The sequence below is a fragment of the Microcaecilia unicolor genome, chromosome 12 (genome assembly GCF_901765095.1).
Source record: "Microcaecilia unicolor chromosome 12, aMicUni1.1, whole genome shotgun sequence".
Lineage (NCBI taxonomy): Eukaryota > Metazoa > Chordata > Amphibia > Gymnophiona > Siphonopidae > Microcaecilia > Microcaecilia unicolor.
In genome coordinates this window covers 39,390,229-39,413,418 of record NC_044042.1, presented here as the reverse complement: position 1 = coordinate 39,413,418, position 23,190 = coordinate 39,390,229, and the positions used below count along the sequence as shown (strand labels likewise).

At 41.7% G+C, this 23,190-nt stretch overlaps 2 protein-coding genes across 5 annotated transcripts in view; one reads left to right on the top strand and one right to left on the bottom strand.

The window, feature by feature from the left end:
• The window catches only part of NKAPD1 (NKAP domain containing 1), a 15,808-nt gene extending 9,905 nt beyond the window's left edge, over positions 1 to 5,903 (bottom strand). Inside the window, exons 1-3 of one of the 3 annotated variants that reach the window (XM_030220633.1) lie at positions 5,810 to 5,903; positions 3,096 to 3,172; positions 2,391 to 2,491 (exon numbers count right to left, since the gene is read on the bottom strand). In XM_030220633.1, the coding sequence (XP_030076493.1) occupies positions 2,391 to 2,491; positions 3,096 to 3,164 (170 nt within the window). In that variant the 5' untranslated portion in view covers positions 3,165 to 3,172; positions 5,810 to 5,903. Of the gene's footprint in view, positions 1 to 2,390; positions 2,492 to 3,095; positions 3,173 to 4,959; positions 5,039 to 5,451; positions 5,524 to 5,809 lie in introns of those variants that run through there. The other 2 variants (XM_030220632.1, XM_030220634.1) reach the window with 2 other exon arrangements.
• Positions 5,529 to 23,190, top strand: PIH1D2 (PIH1 domain containing 2). Of its 2 annotated transcripts, none has more exons than XM_030220631.1 (6): positions 5,529 to 5,664; positions 13,964 to 14,186; positions 17,770 to 17,893; positions 20,172 to 20,417; positions 20,914 to 21,203; positions 22,678 to 23,190. In XM_030220631.1, the coding sequence occupies exons 2-6, from the start codon at positions 13,995 to 13,997 to the stop codon at positions 22,807 to 22,809; spliced, it is 984 nt and encodes a 327-aa protein (XP_030076491.1). In that variant the 5' UTR covers positions 5,529 to 5,664; positions 13,964 to 13,994; the 3' UTR covers positions 22,810 to 23,190. The 2 variants fall into 2 exon arrangements, with proteins under 2 accessions (XP_030076491.1, XP_030076490.1); XM_030220630.1 differs by having other exon boundaries at positions 5,529 to 5,784.

Here is a 23,190-nt window from a genome sequence, read left to right as displayed (position 1 = left end):
CGCCACCGTCCCAGACCTTGGGCCTGCCTTGACAGAGGAGAAGATGAATCTGTTGAACCAGCTTTGACCTCCTGCGTTCCTTGAAGAAGATCCTCTCTCATGCTGTATTGAATAGAATGCCCAGATACTCCAGCCATCTGAGATGGCGTTAATCTGCTCTTCTCGAAATTAATCACCCAACCCAATGACTGGACAATTTTGTCAATCGCCACAACGCTGTCCGAATAGTATGATGCACGAATGAGCCAGTTGTTGAGATACAAGTGAACTCCGATTTCCTGGCACCAAAGGAAGGACACCACCATCATCATAGCCATGGCAAGACCAAAAGACAAAGCCCAGCATGGGAAGTGATGGCTCAGCACCACAAAACATAGAAACCTCTAATGTGGTGGCCATATGGGTATATGCAAGTACGCCTCCTTGAGATTAATTTATTGTTTATTAAAACTTGATATACTGTTCCTCGTTGAAAAACAAATCAAAATGGTTTAAAAAAGAAAATATAAATTTGAAAAATAAGAAAGGAATGCCAATTTACTGATAGGAAAGAAGTCAGATACTCAGACATCATTCAGACAATCTATCAACCAAAAGGAAGGAAAGCACAGTATCATATATACATAAGTAAACACAATTTAACAATAAAAATATAAAATCATTTAATTTCCCTCGCTAAAGAGTTCTTAGCAGAAAGTACATCATAGGCCAATTGAAAAAAGTATGTTTTTAATGCTGAACTGAACACTGGTAACGAGTTTTCTAGTCATAAATTTCTCGGGAGCGAGTTCCAAAGGGCAGGAGAAAGAAAAATGATGAGGATCTTGTAGACTTCCACTGTGCTTTGGATGGAAGGGGTAGGACAAGTCTATTATCTGTCATCGACCGAAGGGTACGTGTACTGTTAGAGAGACAAGATAAGAGAGAGTGGTGGTATGTAATGCCTTGTGTGTCACTATTAAAATTTTAAATTTAGTTTGATATTCTATGGGAAGCCAGTGAAGACATTGCAGGTCTGGTATGAGTATTACAGTATAACCTCCGGAGAAAACAAAGATCTTGATGCAGCTGAATGTTCTGACAAGCCCCGAGGCTGTAAAATTGCATCTGTGCTCTGCACATGATCAGAGAGAGCCTGCTCCTCACTGCCAGTTGGCCCTGACAAAATGATGCCCATTTCCTCACTCTCCTTGATTCTATTTTGGGGGAACCACCTTGGTTCCAACTGTGTTCCAAAGATTTTGATACTGGTGAGGGAGGCTGAGACTTTTATGACCCATAGCGTTCCTTTAATTCTCTCTACAGCTGTTATAACAGGATGTGACTGAGATTTAGAACATGTATTCCTGGAATGATTTGTCAATGGAGGTGGGGATGGACTGTCTTTCTTTATTTTAAGTTTATCACACTGGCAGTAGGATGAGTGCCAGTAGGAAGTTTGCTAGGACTTCTACTTCCAGTAGCTCTTTCCTTATGCTCATTGTCCCATTTTCTTTCTCGATTTGGCATTGATTGTTTGCTCTACACAGTGCCATTTGTTTGGAGTACTGACATCATTCAGTGCTTCCTCAGTGCTACTGGTTTCAGAGGAGGGTTCTCTCACACAGCGAGTTTGCACCGGAGAACCCACATCCTTATTGGGACTTAATGACATCTTCTGGGTGCCAGTACAATAGCTCTGCACTGCTGAGGAGAGAATGTTTTGAGGACTCCAATTTTTTCCCATTACCTGCAGAAGCCCGATTAGACACAACTTGTGATTTTACATTGTAGCTTCCCTTTCCGACTTTCAAATGTGACATGATAGAATTTGGCTGAGCCCTTTGGAGCACTCACTTCCTTTTTAACATATTCCTTTAGCTTTAGTTCTCATCTTTCTAGCCCATGGAGACATACAGGCTATATTTGAGACAATCGTTCACTGGTGTGACTCACCCATACAACAGAAACAGTACTCGTGTGTCCACTACCAATATTTTTCTATCAGTCTGGACAGCACTTAAATCCTGGCTTTACCTCCAGCATCACAAGATCTCTCTGTAAGGTTAAATTCAATTTTTAATAAGTTTTAAGGATGTAAACATCAATAGCTCTCGCTGACTGATGGATGGAAGCTAACCACTAATTGACCGTAACCATGCAATGCCTGTGTAGCCTCAATATTTTTTTCCAGAGTTTTCTGAGCTCTGGGAAGCTAATTTCAAATTGGCTCCATCCTGATAATGTCACCATCAGTGTGGCTGTAGGGTCCTCGCTATCCACGGAGAGAAGTTACACCATACAGTTCATTCCATGCAACATTAATTGCTAGGTAAAATCTACATATTTTAAGAAGCTGAACAGAAAATACTCCATTCTATCTGGATTGCTTTGCAAAACCTCAAGTTAACCTGGCAACGTCGGGGGAGGCTGCTCTGCGCTTTGTGCTATACGTCTCCTCTGTTTGCTTCTCCAGTTCTCTGATTTTCCACATTTCTGATTCTTCCTGAATCTGTGAATTACCAAGAAGTCTGTTAGTACAGAAGTGATAATTTGTTTAAGCATGAAAACTTTCCTCTACATTAAAATGAGAGCCAAAGGGCATTATGGGGCACTTTTACTAAGGTGCACTGAAAAATGGCCAACAGTAGTGTAGGCATGGGTTTTGGGCACGTGCAGATCCATCTTTCAGTGCGCCTGCAAAGAATGCCTTTTTAAATTTTTGCTGAAAATGGACATGTGGCAAAATAAAAATTGCCGAGCGTCCATTTTGGGTCTGAGAGCTTACCGCCAGCCATTGACTTAGCGGTAAGGTCTCACGCATTAACTGTGCAGTAATCGCCTATGCGCGTCAAGTCGGAGTTACCACCCGAATTTCACCACGTGCCAGATTTTCTGAAGCTTAGCAGATGCATGTAAAATATGAAATTACCATGCGGTAGCCGGGCGACAATTCCGAATTGGCATGCGTTGGGCGCGCATAGGCGCCTAAGCAGCTTAGTAAACGGCTCCTATAATTGATTTCAGAGATTATCAAGAAGTACTGGTACATATCACACACATTTCACTGACAGCTGAAAATAGAACTTTGTGGCCTTAAAATCTCGACAGTATACCTTATTATGGGCATCTGTGTGGCGAATTACATTTCGCAGGAGCACCTTTCCGAGAGGAACCCGGGACATCTTTTGACCTGTTAAATAAGAATATGGTTATTACATACAGTTGTTGGTATTAATATGTTTTAAGCCAAAACCAGTGTGTCTGTCTCACTGCTCCACTTGACACTTTGCCCCTGACACTTAGAAGTCCTTCTTTCTATGTCCTGTAGAGAAGCAGGTCACTTCAATTCAGCTCATTGACATCTTAGAAAAAAAACAAGCATATTGTGGAATCATCCAGCATTTTTAAAACTGCCCTACCTTTAGATCATTTAGAAACTTTTTTACCACTGACTAGAACCTGAGGTCACCAGCTGACTCCATTTCTTGCTTAATTTCCTTCAGGGACAAAAGCTCTCTGTAATGTTTAATGATGTACTTATCAAATTCACATAGGGCCCTGCACACTAAACTGCAGTAAAGTTTTGCAGCTATTACATGTTAACTGTTATAATTAAAAGTTAACACAGCTTTGTAAAAAGCAAAACTTTCCTAGCCATCACATAAGTTTCGTTTCTCCAAAATCCTGTGATTTCTCCTAATCTAACTTGTGATCATATATGGATTTTCCTGTTTCCTTCATATAGTAATATACAAAAATGGCAATTTCCTGTATTCTCTCCTACTTGTGTTCATATGCACACTTTGTGGCAACTGGTTAATTCCTTATCAGGAATGCGTGATCACAGCGTGGAAAACCAGCTAACAAATAAGTAGTATGAAACTCCTGGTGTCCTTGTCAGAACACATTTCCGTTAGAACATCTTGGAGTCTGCAGAGTCCTCAGTCTCTCATCACCATCAAAGTTATATCCATTTGTATCTTCCATATATGGGCCGTGTCACCTTGACATGTAACATGTACTTTCCATTTACTGAGAAAGTACTGTAGCTTACATGCAGCTGCAGGAAGAAACTAAAAATATGCTGACGAGAGCAAAGCAAGGAAAACTGCGGGCCTAGTATAGGAAGAAATATACAAAAGGAACCATAACAAACATGGTCATAACCATATGCAACTTACTATATCAAAGGAAACTGGACATTGTGAAATGTTCATGTCTATTTTTTTAACACTTTCCGATATTAAAACATTGCAGTCATTTTAGCTGAACAGCAGCAATAAGCCTGTTCCTGCTCTGTTTTAAGAGGAATATAATCTTTAATGTAGCCACTTAAAACACTTAAGGAATCCTTTTACTAAGGTGCACTACTGAATTGGTGTGCATTAAGTGCCATACAGCCCATAGGTATACAATGGGCGGTGCAGCATTCAACACACGCTAAATCTGTTAGCATACCTTAATAAAAGGGCCCTAAGCCTGTCCTAATTTTGTAATTCAGCCTCTTAATATTCACTGCTTGGCTGGCATCTCACTGAACAAAACCAGGCAGAAGTTTTCACATCTTGCTGTTTGGGATCTGCAGTGAGATGATGCACACCTTAGTAAAAGGACCCTAAGCCTCTCCTAATTTTGTAATTCAGCCTCTTAATATTCACTGCTTGGCTGGCATCTCTGAACAAAACCAGGCAGAAGTTTTCACATCTTGCTGTTTGGGATCTGCAGTGAGATGATGTCAGAGCCATCTCTAATGTGTATACTACAAGGGTAAGCAGTGTTTACCTATAATTGTTGCATGCATTTGCAGTATTGAAACAGTGAATATTAAGAGGATGAAGGCCAAAAATAGAACCTGTTTTGGGGTTGTTTTTTTTACTAGTTTTATAGTACTCCAGGATGTAGCAGCTATAAACATTGGCGATAAGTATTTAGGTACAACATGTCTCTACTAAGAACAGCTTCAATCTAAGTGGGTACCTGCAGCAATGGGAGATAAAGTGACTCGGCTAAGGTCACATTTGAACCCTGCTCTAGCCACTAGTCCTGGCTACATTGAAAATCACAATTCTCTTGAAACGGAGCAGCAGGCACTACTAGCGCCTTAGTGTGCACAGACCAGGCGGGGAAGGGGGAGGGGGTATCAGTTTGCTTGCATTCACGTTATTATGTCTCGGTGTCAGAACAACTGGATGCAGCTGCTCAGTGCCCACTTTCCAGCAGCATGTGTGTGGAGCCAGTGGACCGCGGGACGGTCATGGAGGGGAGAAGAGAGAGAGCGAGAGCCACCAGCAGCGTAGGGGAAGGAGGGACACTCTCAGTTCAGGAGCACTAGGCCCTCTCCTCACAGGCCACGTCCGGGCCGCAGAAGCCCTTCCAAGGGCAGAGTTAATCAGAGTGGGGGTTTTTTTAGCGGAGGGTGCGCGGCTCCGGAAGGCTCCTTCCGCTTTGCCTCCCGTGGCCCCGGCTCACCTGTCCCCCCGCGGCTCACTCCGCTCCTCTCTCCCTGCCCCACGGTGGCCGTTCCTGTCCGCGTGTCACCCCGAAATCCTTCCCCCCCTCCCGCCCCGCCTCTGTTGGCTCCGGACCGAGGGCGGGAGGAGCGTCACTTCCGCTTCCGGTGCCTGGCCGGCCCGTTTCCATAGTGACGGGACAGCGCGGATCAGACACAAGCGTGACGGCCGGGTAAGCGCTGCATTAGGAAATGAATTCACAATAACGCAGTGCGTCTCTCCTCAAATTCTGGGCCCTGCTGCCGCCGCTCATCTTGTTACCCCTAGGTCTCCTTTTTTGTAATTTATTTTGGTAATTTACCCGTTCTGTTTCTTACATTTTTCTTTGGTGTCTTTCGGAACTAACACGAGAACACCTTCCTTGTGTATTAAGGATATAGTGTTAGTAAAGGAAATGCTCTTTCTGTGCCTCACTTGGGGCGGGGGGCAGGAAAGGCAGAGCTTCCAAGTTACCCAGGAGGAAGACTGGCCATTCCTGGTTTGAAACTTACATCCCATTGGGATGATCCCAGAGTGGTGTGAGATTTTGTTGTTGTTATTTTATTGTAGTTTCAAATATTAACAATATGAATAACATTAATGAAATGTATGAATTGCGTGCGTGTCGCTTTTGTGAGAACAATATCTCTCTATATAAAAAGCAACACCAACGTTCTATGAAGCCTCCAGCCGGAAGTGTGAAGGGGGCGAGATATCCGGTTTCCCTATGAGTGTCTGCCCCGCCCTCTCTGTAACACAGTCAGTGAAGGAAAACAGCAGAGCACGAAATCAAATCGCTGGCTCTGTAACAGTGAAGGACTCAGAGGGGGGAGGGGAGAGAGGGCAGGGACACACACACTCCCACATGCACACACAAGAAAACATTGCTAGCCCCCGTTTCATTTGCATCAGAAATGGGGCTTTTTTTACTAGTAACCAAATATAGCACAAAAAAACAAGCTTGAGTAATAAGAATTATAACAAAGGAGAAAGGTGTAGTAGTCTGAAAAGTAGATTGTTGCTGACCTTGCAAATTATACGTTAGAAATGTGTAATCCCTATCTATTGAAATGAGTGCTGCATGGTCTATAATTTATCATGATAGAGTTGTCAGAATTCCAGTACTGGCCTTAAATCTCCTACATGGAACTGAGTAATTTGGCAGCTCTGGGGAATGGAGGGAGTTCTTGATGTTGGGCACAAATGTTTGGGAGTGCCAAAAGCTGTCTTGGCCATTTTTAGCTGTTGTGCAAACCCTGGGCTGAGGGAGCAGTAAGAAGGGCAGACGCCAGTCCTCCCTCTCCCTCAACCCTTTCTGTTGTCAGTGATGCTGCAGTGCCTCCAGAAGGTGGGATGGAAAGAAAGGGATGAATACTAAAAGGAAGAGGGAAGAAAAAAAAAAGAGATTCTGGACCAAGGCAGAGGGGGATGGGAAGAGAAAATGGAGATGCTCAAGGGGGGAGGGAGGGAGGGGGTAAGAGAAACAGATATGGGAAGGTAGTAGAAGGGGCTGATGTAGAGGCCAAAAAAGCTAGTCAGACACTATGAAGGTTGCCATATGTTTCCAGGTTATCAGGGACAGACTGAGGCAGGCCTAGTTTTACCTTAGTTGAAGGTAAATACATGTACCAATACAACGGGCTTCTCTCCAGCACTGTCTAAAATCTTATCTAGGTGATGCGTGAGGTCCACCACCTTTGCACCAGGCAGGCAAGTGGCCAAGTGATCCTCATATCCACCAGACATCCAGCTATCTACATGCCTAATGATTGAATATTCAACTACAACAGCCATCCTAACTCCATCCTTCATGGGCAGAAGGACATATCCTCACTACAAGAGGATATTGCATCCCCTGGAGTGCAGGTCCTGGCTACAGGATCACTTCCTGCCTCTCCATGGTGATGCTTTCCCTTCAGGAGACCTTTCTCTTCCATGGCAGCACAGAGGTTGCCAGACTGGAGGTTGGGCTTCTCAACTATGTCCCTGTAGGCGTCCTCTATAAATCTCTGTGTCTGTCTCAGCTCCCCCAAGTCTTCTACTCTAGCTTCCAGAGATTGGACCTGTTCTCTAAGTGCTAGAAGTTCTTTGTACCAAGTACACACATACTTCTCATCAACTGGGAGATAATCAAACATGTGACAGTTGAAAAGACTAGATAGCCCCTATCTTGCTACTGGACTGCTGCCTGCATCTTATTATTGGTGATTTCTTAATTAAGTTGGGAATGGGAATATGTAAACTAAAGTCTGCTAAGATTGCTAGGTTATGCTAATATTTAGTTTTTATTATTATTTTTTAATTCTATTAGTAGGTTCCCCTCAATGGATCTAAGTAGACTGTATTTCTAAGACCTAAATTACTGGCTGATAGAGATGCCTCAAGTTTAAACTTTAATTCCCTCCCATCCACCCCTGGCCTAATCTCTGATTTATAGATCCTTGAAGCAGAGGAGTGTGGTAGCCGTGTTAGTCCACTCTTAAGGTTATCAATAGAAATCAAACAAAATAAAACATGGAAAAGAAAATAAGATGATACCTTTTTTATTGGACATAACTTAATACATTTCTTGATTAGCTTTCGAAGGTTGCCCTTCTCCGACCCACCCCCATCCTCCCACCCTGTCAGACTGTCATAGTAATGCTTGAATGTTTTCACTTATATACACTGTCAGCTAGCACATTTGCTTATTTCCGATCTGAGGAAGAAGGGCAACCTTCGAAAGCTAATCAAGAAATGTATTAAGTTATGTCCAATAAAAAAGGTATCATCTTATTTTCTTTTCCATGTTTTATTTTGTTTGATTTCTATTGATAGATCCTTGAACAAATTAGGAGGCGACATATTTAATTAGGACTTCCTGTGCCTGTTAGCTGTACTTTATACTTGAAAATAGCCTCCATAAATGCTAACCTATGGAACTGTAACAAAGATTTTATATGCTAAGAAAAACTATTTCTTAAACTCTGTTGCTAAGTGAGCAGAGTAGCTTAAAATAAAGTACCTGAGATTACCTATTTAACTCGAACCTCTCTGTTTTCTAAGCCGCGCTAATGCCGACACAGCGCATTCACTTTGGGCTGTGTCAGCATTGCCGCACAACTTAGTAAACAGGGAGGTCAGTGTATCTTTCCCCAAGTTCAAAAGCAATTTCTCAGCAAATTCTTAGCAGTGTAGTGCTTTCCTTCTCTGGAAGACCTCTCACAACAAGTCTTCTGGACTAAATGTGGACTTGATTATTCTCCTGTGATAAGGAGAGGGTTGGAGGGAGGAATGCGATTGGGAGATTATATACTGATTAGGAGAATGAAGCATACAACTATGTGGGGTAGCTGGGGGCCATAAGAATCTAGGCCTGGTTGCCATCCTAATCACCAGCTTATTGAATTAATATATCCATCATTTTGTACCTGGGGGGGGGGGTATGAAAGGGGATTCAAGAAGACTCGATATACAATGATGGAACTGGAGGCTTTGTGTTTCATTGTTATACTAAATGAAGAGTAGTACAATAATGCTAACAGGATATAGTAATTGAGAAGTGGATGGGGATTGGAGTCTTTAGGGGGAGGTAGTATGGTTGATTTGTGGATATTTGTAGTTGTTACAAGAACCGGACCAAAGTTACCAAATTTGTTTAAATTTGCATACATTCCTTGTATACAGTTGTGTTTTTGTTCAACTGTTTAATGATGCTTTGTTTATAATGTATGTTTTGGTCTTTCAGTAAAAAGCTTAAACATTAAGATGCACAGGACCTGCACATGCATGCTGAAGCAATGTCAGTCCTGCCATCACATATATAGGAACATAAGAGTAGCCATACTGGGTCAGACCAATGGTTTATCTGGCCCAGTATCCTGTTTCCAACAGAAGCCAAGCCAGATCACAAGTACCTGGCAGAAACCCAATTTGTGGCAACATTCCATGCTACTAATCCCAGGGCAAACAGTTGCTTCCCCATATCTGTCTCAGTAGCAGACTATGGACTTTTCCTCCAGGAACTTGTCCAAACCTTTTTTAAACCCAGATCGCTAATCTCTGTTACTACATCCTCCAGCAAAGAGTTTCAGAGCTTAACTATTCATTGTGAAAAAATATTTCCTCCTATTTGTTTTAAAAGTATTTCTATGTAGTATTTATGCTAGCTGCCATGACATCTTTGTGCCAATAGGCCCAAAATTACAGGCCCATTTCCCTAGAAAACAATTCAAAAATTCCCTCTGGTGCTATGCTCCCTTCCTCAGACAAGAATGCCCTCCCGCGGGAGGTGGTGGAGATGAAAACGGTAACAGAATTAAAAAATGCATGGGATAAACATAAAGGAATCCTGTTCAGAAGGAATGAATCCTCAGAAGCTTAGCGGAGATTGGGTGACAGAGCCGGTGGTGGGAGGTGGGGCTAGTGCTGGGCAGACTTCTACGGTCTGTGCCCTGAAAATGGCAGATACAAATCAAGGTCAGGTATACACATAAAGTAGCACATATGAGTTTATCTTGTTGGGCAGACTGGATGGACCGTACAGGTCTTTCTCTGCCGTCATCTACTATGTTACTATCAGGCTTATTTTTGAAAGTGATCGCCGGGTATCTTCCGACATAAATCGGGAGATGGCCGGTGATCTCTCAAAAGCGGCAAAATCGGTATAATCGAAAGCTGCTTTTTTGACACCATTGCTGCTTTCCCGTTGCGGAGCCAGCGAAAGTTCAAGGGGGCGTGTCGGTGGTGTAGCGAAGGCGGGACATGGGCAGGCATGGGCGTGGCTACCAGATGGCCGGCTTCCGCAGATAATGGAAAAAAAAAAGCAGCGTTAATCAGTATTTTACCGGTTTTACTTGGTCCTTTTATTTTCACGACCAAGCCTCAAAAAGGTGCCCCAACTCACCAGATGACCACCAGAGGGAATGGGGGATGACCTCCCCGTGCTCCCCCAGTGGTCACCAACCCCCTCCCAAACTAAAAAATTAAAAATAAAAACCTTTTTTGCCAGCCTGTATGCTAGCCTCAAATGTCATGCCCAGCTCCCTGACAGCAGTATGCAGGTCCCTGGAACAGATTTTGTCCAGCAGGCGGACCCAGGCCCATCCCCCCCCTACCCGTTACACTTGTGGTGGTAAGTGTTGAGCCCTCCAACCCCCCCCCCCCAAACCCAGTGTACCCACATGTAGGTGCCCCACTTCACCCATAAGGGCAATGGTAGTGGTGTAGAGTTGTGGGGAGTGGGTTTTGGGGGGATTTGGGGGGCTCAGCACCCAAGGTAATGGAGCTATGCACCTGGGAGGTATTTGTATATATTTTTTTTATTTTTAGGAGTGCCCCCTAGGGTGCCCGGTGGTGTCCTGGCATGTCAGGGGTACCAGTGCACTACAAATTCTGGCTCCTCTCACGACCAAATGCCTTGGATTTCGCCGGGTTTGAGATCGCCGGCATTTTTCCCCATTATCGCTGAAAAACAAAACCAGCCATCTCAAACCCAGCGAACTCTGCCATTTGGCCGGGCCAAACAGTATTATCGAAAGAAAAGATGGCCGGCCATCTCTTTCAATAATACGGTTCGGCCAGCTGTTTGCGGCGCTGCCAAAATAGATTGCCGGCACTGTTCGATTATTCCCCTCTATGCTACTATCTTTAGGCTGCTCAGAATAATACCAATTAACTGTATTTCGTTCTGAATTTGACATGTCATCTGCTTTTTTTGGGGGTGGGGTGGGGTGGGGGAGGCTTTTTGACAGCGTCCTTCTGCTCCTTTGGGCCTCCAGCTCAGGCAGAACAAGGCAGGAATCCTGAAACCATCAGCCTTCATTCACAACTGCCTGAGAATTTTCCCCCTATTTCATACCTCCCTCCCCCCCCCCCCCCCCCCCATGTACCTAGTGTGGTTATTGGGATAACAGAAATAGGCCTGCAGCTGATTCCCTTGCACTACTAGGGGTCCCTCCAGAGTCCTGGAGTCGTGGGCACTGGATCAATCCACTAGGTGTCACCCTTGAGAGATGACCAAATCTCTGTGAAGGATGTCAACGCTGCCTCCATAGCAAGCCTTAGCCATAGTTGACCCTTGGAGCAGAAGGCTGAACACAGGAACTGAGCAGGGAACCTTCCACATGGCAATGCACAATGGTGCTACTTAACCACTGTGCTGTCCCCTTGCTTTGGATTCCGTGGAACAACATGTGGTATGGCATGCTTATATATAAAGAAAATTCTTATGTTATTTTTACTCTAACGTACCTAGGGCGGTGGAGGTGGTCCACCATGGGTGCTGGCAGCAAGGGAGTGCGCGAGCAGTAGCGCGGCTGTTGGCTGTCCAGTCTCCTGCCTGGAACAGGAAGTTGATGTCAGAGGGAGCAGGGGACTGGTAGAGCCGACAGCCACACACCTGCTCCATGCATCCTCTTGCTTGGAGGATGGGGGTGTGCGCTGCCCTGGGTGCTATATACTGTAGATATACCGCTGTATTTTTAATATAAAAGCACAGAAAAGATACCGACTTTTCCCAAAATGTAGAAACATTTACCCCAATGCAAAACTAGCTGCACATTGATCAGTGAACATCTCTTTCCCTGGTTTATCAGACACAGTGCTTGATGTTAGGCTGTTCTTAGAAGTAAAGTCTTTGGATATTGCAGTGAAAGGTATAAAAACTATAACAGGTCCTGGTGAGCATTGTTGCTTTATAGATTCTGGGTTCCACATGCCTGGCAGGATATTTTTCTGTTTCCAGTGACCTGTATAAAACTTAGAGTAACTGCAGCAGTTTAATACTTCTAAAATGCACTTTGAGTATATGTGACCTGCTGAGTGAAAAGGTACCAAAAGTGGGGTTACAAATAACAGATATAGAAGCTCATTTTCAAAGCACATAACGCTTACAAAGTTCCATAGGTTACAGTGAGGTGTATTTTCAAAGCACTTAGGCTTACAAAATTATGTGGAGACTTATTTTCAAAGCACTTCGAGGTACAAAGTTCCATAGGTTGCTATGGAACTTTGTAAGTCTATGTGCTTTGAAAATGAGCACCATAGGCTATAAAAGTTTGGAGGGGTAAATAAGTTTAGTTTACTATAGAGGTAGTAGAATGGGACTCTGCAATTTTTTTTAACAACTTTGATGTGTTTTTAATGTTCTACAGCCTAAAAACTGCAAGTGCCTAAATGGTATCTAAAGTGGTCTATGTGATTTCTAGGGTTAATTCCTTTTTTAATGATAAATATTTCTCACTTTTTAAAGATGTAATTAGTCCATACCTGAGGCTGAAATTTGGCGGGATTGTGCAGTTGATATCCCTCTATTTTGTGGTATAAATAAGTCACATACCCCACTTTTGGTAGCTTTTCAGTCAATGGGTCACAAATAAGAGCCAAAAATGTATCAACAACCTATTTATTTATTTATTTATTTATTTATTTATCGCCGTTTTGAAGGAATTCACTCAAGGCTGTGTACAGTAAGAATAGATCAAACATGAGCAATAGGCAATTAGAGCAGTAAAAATATTCGAACAACAATACAAAGTATGGAATGGTCTACTACTTGCAATGACAACACAATATGTACTAGAACATTATAATTGGTAGTGAAGGGTAAGGCAAAGTTGTAACATATAGATGAGTAAGAAAGTAGGAAGAATTAGAAAGTAAGGTGATTGATTTGAAGAAAGTTGCACATGAGGTCAGAGAGATGGTTAAATATGATCTCAGCTAGGGTAGGAGTGGATAAACATGTCCTGCTGCAGTATGTGCAGCCCGAGTCAATCCTTGTGTGTGTGAGTGAGACTAACAAGTTAGTTAAAGGCTTGGTTGAAGAGCTAAGCTTTCACCTTATTTATTTATTGCATTTGTATCCCACATTTTCCCACCTTTTTGCGGGTTCAGTGTGGCTTACAATGTGAGTTAAATGTTGGAAATACAATTTGTTACAGATTGGTTATGGATTACATTGTGCAGAGTTATGCGAAACAATTGAGGTGTCGTTAAGGAATGTAACAATGGAACACAAACATTGAAACTTTGGAAGGAAACAATGGGAGCTTAGAGGGCGATAAAAAGGCATGTAGACATATGGTATATATCTTTCTGTGAGTAAAGGTATGAATGATGTGATAATACGGGAATGAGAGTTCAGAGGTGAATGTATGATGCATTAGTGAACAGTAAGAGTGGACTTTATGTGTTTTGGTTCCTGAAGTACAGATAGTCTTGTGTTAAGTGGAGCCTTTCAGGCAATGCATTCCAGAGTGTGGGGACTACTCCATAGAAGGCTCGCTTGCGGGTATCACATCATGTAATGTCTTTTGGAGAGGGTGTGGTTAGTGAAAGTCCTTGGGAGGACCTTAGTGTCCTTGGCGGTGTGTGGACGATCATCCTATTCTTCAGATACTCTGGGCCATTTCCTTTCAGGGCCTTGAAGATCAGACAAAAAGATTTTGATAAACTGCTTGGTAAAAGATTTTCTGCAGAAATCTCCAGGACAGTTTTTTTTCTCTATCCAGGGACAGCTGACTTGCATAGTTGAATCAATTTATGTCAATAATGGGAACCAGACTTTCCCAAAAGGAGCTGCTAACACAAGTCAACCAGTTGTGGAATGTGCTGGATGATATGGCTGAAAATAACCCAGAGAGCTATCAGAAATTTATAAAGCACCACCTACAAGAAGGAAGAGAACTGCTTGTGCCTCCTGATCCACACCTTTGCTTGCAGACCAAAATATTGGTATATCTTATTTGTATTGTACCAGTTTTATTTCGCTTTAAACCTGTTATGTACACACAATAAGTTACTTTTTTGATGCATAAAGTCCTTTTGGGCAGTCAGTATTTTGTGAGTAGGTTTGACTTGAGGCCGTGACTGCCTTAGTTGAATGTGTAGAGAGAGAGAGTGGGAACAGACCAAAAGACGCTGATTATGAATAACAAATTTTAATAAAAGATGACTTAAATTATTAAAAATTGTTATTCATACTCAGTATCTTTGGTCTGTTGAGAAGAGCCTGACTCGGTTCCCACTCTCTCTCTCTACATGTGATTCCTCGTGGGATATTGGCGTTTGTTCCACTTATATGTTTTATTTATTTATTTTTTTAAATTTAGTTGAATGTGTAACATACACCAGAAGCAAAACTACCAAATTATCCCTCCTTTTTACTAAGCTGCGCTAATGCTGACACAGACCAATTACTTTGAATGGGCTGTGTCGGCATTGCCTTGCTGCTTAGTAAACAGGGGGGTATAAAACTTAGTTCTGGTGTTTTTCTGATTATGTGTGTAGGAAATTAATATTGCAATATGACGGAAGTGTATATATCTCTTCCTGATGACCTTGAGGAAATCAAAAGAACATAAGCATTGCCACACTGGTACAGACCGAAGTTCCATCAAGCCCAACATCCTGTTTCCAACAGTGGTCAGTACAGGTCACAAGTACCCGGCATGATCCCAAAACAGATTTTATGCTGCTTATCTTAGAAATAACTAGGTAATGGAGAATAGACAAACTGGTCCATACTTATCTCACACTTTTGATAAGAGGGGGAGAAAAAGCCTCATAATTTCACAAAGAAAGGCGAGGGGGCGATGCCAACAGGATTCTCCTACAAAGAGAACTCTGCTGGATAAATCGTTTACAATCCACAGAACCCACTGGTCTCAACACCAGTATGCACTGGGGTTGTTACATGAGTCAACAGCATTTGCCGCTCTGGCATCGACAGATCCGGTAGGAGTCCTTCCGGGTGCCACATTATAAAGAACGCTACCGCCATTGTTGTAGAACCTTTGGTGGAGCACATTGGCAGCTGATCACTATCACGTACGTTGAAGCCATACCCAAGCGATGTCTTAGTCCACTGATCAGCACAGGCATTCACTGCTTGTTTCTTTTGACAGTTTGTTCATACAGGCCCAGATCTGTTGATAAACCCCAGCGAAACGGGTACTTGTTGAGGTCTGAGAAGTCGACAACGCAAAGCTAAGTGATCACACTTTGTAGTTGATTATTTACCACCTTTAAATTTGGACAATAGATATATTGAAAAAAAGTATAAATAGAAAAAAACATTATTGAAGAAATATATGCACAATTTGGAGGAGGGGGTTTTGCCTATGATTACACCAATCACAAAAGGGTAGTTACCCAATCATTGAGCATTGACTGCAATTGTCACATGCCTTTCTTTCTGAAACTATGAGGCTTTTTCTCCCCCCTTATCAAATTAAGTGTGAGATATGTGTGGACCAGTTTGTCTATTCTCCATTACCTAGTTTTCTATTTAGCAGTGAATAGACTTAGGTTGTGTAACAATTGATTTAAGGTATCTTAGAAATAAGCAGTGGGTTTTCCCAAGTCAATTTTAATAATGGCTTATGGACCTTTTTTAAGGAAATAATCCAAACCCTTTTAACTCTGCTATGCTAACTGCTTTTACCACATTCTTTGTCAACCAATTCCAGAGTTTAATTACATGTTGAGTGAAGAAATATTTTCTCTGATTTGTTTTAAATTTACTACTTAGTAGCTTCATTGCATACCCTCTAGTCCTAGTATTTTTGGAAAGAGTAAACAAGTGATTCATGTCTACCAGTTCTACTCCATTCATTATTTTATAGACCTGTATCATATATCCCAAGCTGAAGAGCCAGGGAAGTCATCCCATTCCCTTTATCATTCAAGCAGTCAGCAAGGATTATCAGAAGTGGTAATATTATAAGTAGTTACTGTAGAGGGCAGTATTTCAGTACAGCATCACCTGGTATTTGGAAGTCTTTTAAAATACATAGCAAATATTTCATCAATTAATTATAATATCTACATAAATACATTTTTGTTCATTTTTAGAAGTGACTGAGTTTGTCATTTCTGAATAAAACTGATATTCTTGCTAAAAATCAAAGACTGAGCCTTCTAAATAAATTTTTAAAGGCATTTTCTGATTTGGGAGCCCTTCATCACTAAGAGCCTCCATTAAAATTTAGCACGTGCTAAGTACTGAGAAGCTCATAGGTATAAAATGGCTTTCTTAGCATTAAGGGGTCCTTTTACTAAGGTGCACTAATGGATTTAGTTCACGCTAATGATTAGTGTACATTAAATGATAAGAAGCCCATTATATTCCTATGGGCATCGTATCATTTAACGCACGCTAATCATTAGCATTTTAACCCCTCTGTTTACTAAGCCACGCTAGCAGCTGCTGCACAGCAACGCTGAGACGTCAGCATTAGCACACCACCAGCCGCTATCACAGCTTAGTAAACGGAGGTAATCTGTTAGAGCACCTTAGTAAAAGGACCTCTTAGTGTGCTCTAATTCAGTTAGAGCTTGCTAAGCTTTAGTAAAAGGGACCCTTCATCACTGACAGCATTGTCCTCGGCAAATTATTGTAGAAATTCATATAGAGGTCAGAGTTCACTATTACTAGGACATTGTTAAAGGGGCATAAAAAGGATGTAAAAATTACCAAAGAGGAGAGCCAAAGGCTTGATATTTAGCCATGTTCTGATCTTGAGCAGACTGGTCTTAGTGTAGTTAAGTGAAGTGGAAGTTCCACAAGTAGAGACCTTTACCAGAGATGGCCAAGCAATTAAATCAATGGGCATTTTACGTCCTTCAGAAAGGGAGTCTTTTACTAAAGCTTAGCTCGCGTTATCTGCAGCAGGGCCCATTTTATTCCTATGGGCCTTGCTGCAGATAACTCGAGCTAACCTTTAATAAAAGACCCCCTAAGAGTTACTTCCTTTTCCTTGAATAGTTCAGCAGATCCCTAGGTTAAAAAAACAAAAAGAAAATCACATAGGACAACCAGTTTAGAAAAGAGCTCTGAGAAGGATATGTCCATATGTTTTGTTTATATAATACCTCTGTCAAACAGAACTTTGACCTGAAGTAGTTCAGAACTATACAGTAAATGTATCAATAATATTCATAAAAAGTGTTAAAAGGCAGAAGCAAAATAACAGTAGAAATCTCTAAAATACAGCAATAGAGACAATTCATACATAACAATTTAGAAATAGTTTATACCCTCGCTAGGGAAGAATGAGTCACTAGTCCATCTACTAAGCTTTACTTGTCCCATTTTCTCCCATAGAAGTGCCTGCTGGCTTCCAGAGGCTCAAAGAACCTTGAGAGTTCAATGGACACCTCTTCCAAGGCACATGAACTATCCTTCTAATTCCAAGGCATTACAAAGGCTGCTGAGAGCTTAGACTGCTGATTCAGATTGTAGCGCCACCAGTTGTTTGTGCTATAGGCCTCCATTAAATAATTACAAAATTTGGAATTTATCTTATTTTTGCAGGAGCCCAAAGAAAGGCCATTATTTATTAACATTTGCAAATGGAGCAGGATCCCAGCTCCAGAATCAGACACCCATCCAGTACCTCTAAGTGCTGGGAGGCTAGAGGATGTATTGGATGGTTCAGGTGTGTACTTCTACAAGCCAGGTTTGTAATTCAGGTTTGAAAAGAATTTCCACAAGTCTTCCTGTGGGATACGTAGGCATACAAGTTGGTAACAATTTCCATTCAATCATTTCGAAAAGTCAACATAAAATGCTCTTGTAGGTGGGACTTGCTTTATCCATGCTTGGATAACATTTATTTAGGGGCTCTTTTACTACAGTTTAACGTGCTAACAGACATTATTGTGCACTAAATACTGCACAGCCCATTATATACCTATGTGCCATGTGACATGTTTGTTAGAGCATATTAAGCTTTAGTAAAAGGGCCTCTTAGTTAGTTGAATTTGACTCACACCTTTTTCACTTGGTGCTGTGCACAAACTCACCAGGAGCTACATCAGTATAACTCTCTTTTGCCCTCTACATTCAACAGAAACAGCCCTCATTGAAGTCTCCATAGACCTGTTCATGGTTAGATCCAAGGGTCTCTACTCAGTCTTCATCCTTTTCAATCTATCTGCTGCTTTTGACACTGTTGATCCTGCTCCTTGATACACTGTCCTCCCTTGGATTTCAAGACTCTGTTCTATCTTGGATATCTCTCCCATCACACTTTTGGTACATGCTCTGGTGATCCTCCTCTACTGTCCTATCAGTTAGTGTACCTCAGGGTTCTGTCTTGGGACCTCTTCTTTTCCTTATCTATACTTATTCCCTTGGCGCTCTGATCTCCTCCCATAGTTTTGAGTATCATCTTTTTGCTGTTGACTCCCAGATCTACCTCTCCACATCAGAAATGTCATTAGGAATTCAGGTCCAAGTCTCAGCCTGCTTGTCTGACATTGCTGCCTGAATGTCTCACCACCACATGATATTGAGCTTGGCCAAGACTGAACTTCTTATCTTTCCTCCTAAGCCAACCTCTCCTCTCCCCCCATTCTTTGTTTTTGTGGATAACACTCTCACCCTCCTTATCTCTTCAGCTTGGAGTCATCTTTGACTCCTTTCTCTTTCTCTGCACTTATTCAACAAACTGCTAAACCCTGTTTCTTTCTGTATAACATCACCAAAATTCATCCCTTCCTTTCGGAGCACACTACCAAAACCCTTATTTACATGCTCATTACCTCACGCTTAGATTACTTGCAACTTGCTTCCTACAGGTCTTCTACTAAACCGTCTCTGTCCCCTTTAATCTGTTCAAACTTCTGCTGTATGACTTACCACCAGTGTCACTACACCCACATAACTCCTGTCCAAGTCACTTCATTGACTCCCTATCCCTTTCCACCTACAATTCAAACTCCTTTTACTGATTTACAAGTGCATTCATTCTGCAGCTCCTCAATACCTCTCCCTATACCCCTCCCTGGGAACGCCATTCACCAAGTGTCTCTTATCTATACCCATCTCCTCCACTGCCAACTCCAGTTTCTCTGTTCCTTTTATCTTGCTGCACTGAATGCCTGGAATAGACTTCCTGACTCAGTACGCCTGTGGTCACATTCAAATCTAGTCTATTTGAGACTGCTTCTAACTCCTAACCCCTGTTCACCAGTTCAGAATCCATGTTTGTTTTAATCATTCCCACAATAAATAATTCCCTAATTCTTTATTTGTCCTGCATGTCTGTCTTGAATAGATTGTAAGCTCTGACCAGGGACTGTCTCGTACATGTTTTGTGTACAGCACTGCAATGCATTTAGTAGCGCTATAGAAATAACTAGCAGTAGTAAGAAAACAAAGGTGCAAATGACTTGTTGATTCTCACAGTTAATTGTACAGAAGAAGTGGAAGTCGCAGATTATACCACACTGGCTGCTTAACCTTATTATTTTTTTCATATGGTTGAATCCTTCTCTGTAATCAGTGGTGTAGCCTGGACTGATTATTTGGCAGGGCCTGGAGTTTGGTACAAGGCAGTGCAGATCTTGACACCACCTCCAGTTCTCTCATTGGTCTGTACCACTGCTGTTGACTATGTGGGCCTGACTCAAACGTATTTGGGCGGGTATAGCAATGCCTGTGGTTGTAAAAGCAGGGAAATTGTGCACTGCTAAAATACAGCATTTACTGTAAAATGAGTTTAACTCCTGGCTTTGGTACTAGCCCACATAATACCTTACCGCAGGGAAACATGTCTATAATGACCAGTGACTTTTATGTCTTGTACTGGGACAGTTTACAGTGACTCTCAGTACCACTATAACAGCAGCCGCCTTCCTTCCCCACCTCCATGAACCTGTGCATGCCGCCTCTGTTACCATTTTAATTTGAATCTTTTTAATGTTTCCCAGAGTTTCACAGTATCATCGACATCGCTTATAACCCAGAGATGTTAAAGAGAGCAGACAGTACCCGCACAGAAATGGACCAGCTGATCCAACTGGCAATGAAGTACACAGAGGAGAAGTTCAAACTAACTTTGGCGCGTTCTTTCCACATCACTACATTCACGCTGAAAGGAAGTTTAAAGCGAATGAGAGCAAGTTTCAAAGGAATGGGAAGTCAAGCTCCAGTTACCAAGGAAAGAGAACATGATGGTAATGGAAGAAAGAGAGTTATTGGTACTGACAGTTTAATGTGGAATTTCAGCTTCCCACATGCCCCTAGACTAGGACCAGCTCTCCAAATAGAGCACTGATGTTTGTCAGTAAAACATGAAGGAGACTTAAATGGGTAGTGGTTAGGAAAATTACAAATTAAGTTTTCAGCTTCTGCATGGTACCATAGGAGCTGACTCCGTGGGTGCTTGAGCACCTCCAATATTGAACAAGGTCTTTGACTGTGTCCAGGGAGAGGTGATTTCTGTTGGCTTTAGCACTCCCAATACTTTTGAAAAGTTGCTCCTATGGTACAGTATCTAGTGTAACAGGAATCTGGCATTGGAACTAGTTAAATACTGAGCACAGTCCTTAGTGATTTTGTAAAATGAAAGTAGACACATATATGTCCTGCTGATTAATTTCTAAGTTATATTTTTTTCAATATCTGAACAACTATTTCACTATACCATTAAAAATGGGTTTTCTTTGTTAGTCAAGGAAGATTCTTTGCTTCAGCAGCTAAGAAACCTTAAGCTAGAAAAGGATGATCCTGAAGAAAGAATCTCCTCTCTTCGGTTAGTTGAGGAAGAGCATATCCAGCCTGTGAAGGCAGGTCTCATTGAGGAAATTTCCAGCACTGAACAGCCAACAGATGGTCCTAAACTGCCCTGCTACCAGCTAGATGTCCTGAAGGATGAGAGAGGGAAGTCACAGATTGTGGAGCTCAGAGTTCAACTGCCTGGCATTAGCTCTGTGTCTGAATGTGAGCTGAGTGTTTCCAAGGTATGTGCAGAACCCTAGCAAGCTAGTAATGTAACATAACACAGAAGCCAAAGGCAGATAAAGACAAAGAACCCTACCAATCTGCCTAGGTTTTTTCCTCTTTGGTTCTCCAGCCCTCTGGGAAGATGAGCGTGGGAATCATTATGCATAAACTAATCAGATCATTGTACACAAAGCTAACTTTACTGGCCCAGGATAAAAATGATAAAAGACTAGGATATACATGAGCCTTGCACTAGCAAGAATCTGCATCTAAAAATGTTAACTATGTTCTCATGTAAATTGAAAGTCCTTTCCATCACCATCCTGAAATAATTGCTATGTTGGTCATGTCAAGCAGGTGCCATAAAAAATTTAGATTTTTGTACACTGATTGCATTTCAGAATACAATAATCCCTTATTCTATTCTGTTCAGAGGGAAGATGTGTTTAGTAGCACCTTCTTTGAAAGAACAAAAGAACATATGCAGCATACATATTGAACTTAGCTGATCACAGAAATTAGTGGTCATACATGCTAAAAATTTGGTAGAAGCCATGCTGCGGTTTTCAACTTCTGCCAATTCACTTTCTCTGCTAATGCAGCCCATAAATTCCTTTTACCGTAGTTGTAAATATTTTGTTTCTGGCCCATCTTGCAATTCTTAGGAATCTTGCAAACTGTATCCAGTGTCCTGCAGTGGAGGCGAGTTCCACAAGGGGAGTAAAACCAGCAAAAGATGGGGATGGTAAGAATGGAGGCATTGAGGCTCCAGTCTGTACACCAATCACTGTGATCCCAAGTTCCCATGGCAACATGAGAATTATCTATACACATCCAAATCAAAATGGGGAGCCAGTTGCTGCCATGCACAACCAATACATCTGAATGTAAATTGCTTACCAGATCCTGAAATAAAAATGTTATGGTTTGAGAGACAGTAAAAAATGGGCATGGTGGATTTACAATAATAACAACATTAGTAGTGTTACCATGAGATAACCTGTATGCAATAAGCATGAGGAGTTTGCATGTTTTAGTCTGTTTTGCTAACTAGTATGTGAATTATTGGATAGCTTTGTAATGATTTCATCTTGGTAGCAGAAGCAGAATGAAGGAAAACTAGAAGGCCTGAGGCTACCTTCTGGGAACCAATAATTTGGGCATATTTTTTTATTTCACTTGGAATGAACATGGAGAGCTCAGGTGCATAAGATGGGTTCAAGGGTTGTCCCGTTTGTCTGTCCTATTAGATTGTAACCTCTGTTGAGTAGGGACTGTCTCTTTATGTCCAGTGTACAGCACAACGTACATGTAGTAGCGCTATAGAAATTAGTAGTAGTAATTGCAATTTACATCAAGAATCACAGATAGACTGAATGAGAATTTTATTTCTGCATCATTTAATGTTACTGTAGCTATACAAAGTGACAAGTACCCATCCATCCAATGTGCTAGGAGTAATGTGTATATTTTCACTTTGGTTTATTCCAGGATGATATAATGATTGAGATCCCAGCAAAGTACAGATTACAGCTGGATCTGCCAGAATCCATTGATGAGAATGCAGTCGAGGCAAAATTTAATAAAAGGACATGTGTACTGCTTATCACAATGCCACTCTGAGAGGTCTCTTTTTCAGAAAGGGCTATCTTAGAGCTCCAGCTCTGAAAGGGATTCTATTAAATAACTGTCCATACCTCAAGAAGATATAGAGTTTTATTTTAGGTACAATAATTACCTCCTTACAAATTAGTGACCATTCCTTAACCTCCTCACCCCACAAAGACATTTTTGTTGTAGCAAGAAATACTGAGTCATAGAGATGGTACAGAAATTTTGCACGCTCTTCAGGCAGTTAGTTCTGCTCCAGTAGGCACCAATTTGTTTCAGAATTTAAAAACTTAATGAAGGCTCTGCTCTAACTAGTTGAAGCTGCCCAAAACACCACTCGTATTGAAAAAAAAATGTCTTATTTCTGACCCTGGCTTTTTGGTAAAAAAAAAA

Bases quoted from the DNA above. Each gene is read 5' to 3' on its own strand.
- PIH1D2 (XM_030220631.1), top strand. From the start codon at position 13,995: ATGTCAATAATGGGAACCAGACTTTCCCAAAAGGAGCTGCTAACACAA. The intron at 20,418-20,913 runs GTAATGGAAGAA...TTTCTTTGTTAG, and splicing joins CAAGGAAAGAGAACATGATG to TCAAGGAAGATTCTTTGCTT. The intron at 21,204-22,677 runs GTATGTGCAGAA...GGTTTATTCCAG, and splicing joins GTGAGCTGAGTGTTTCCAAG to GATGATATAATGATTGAGAT.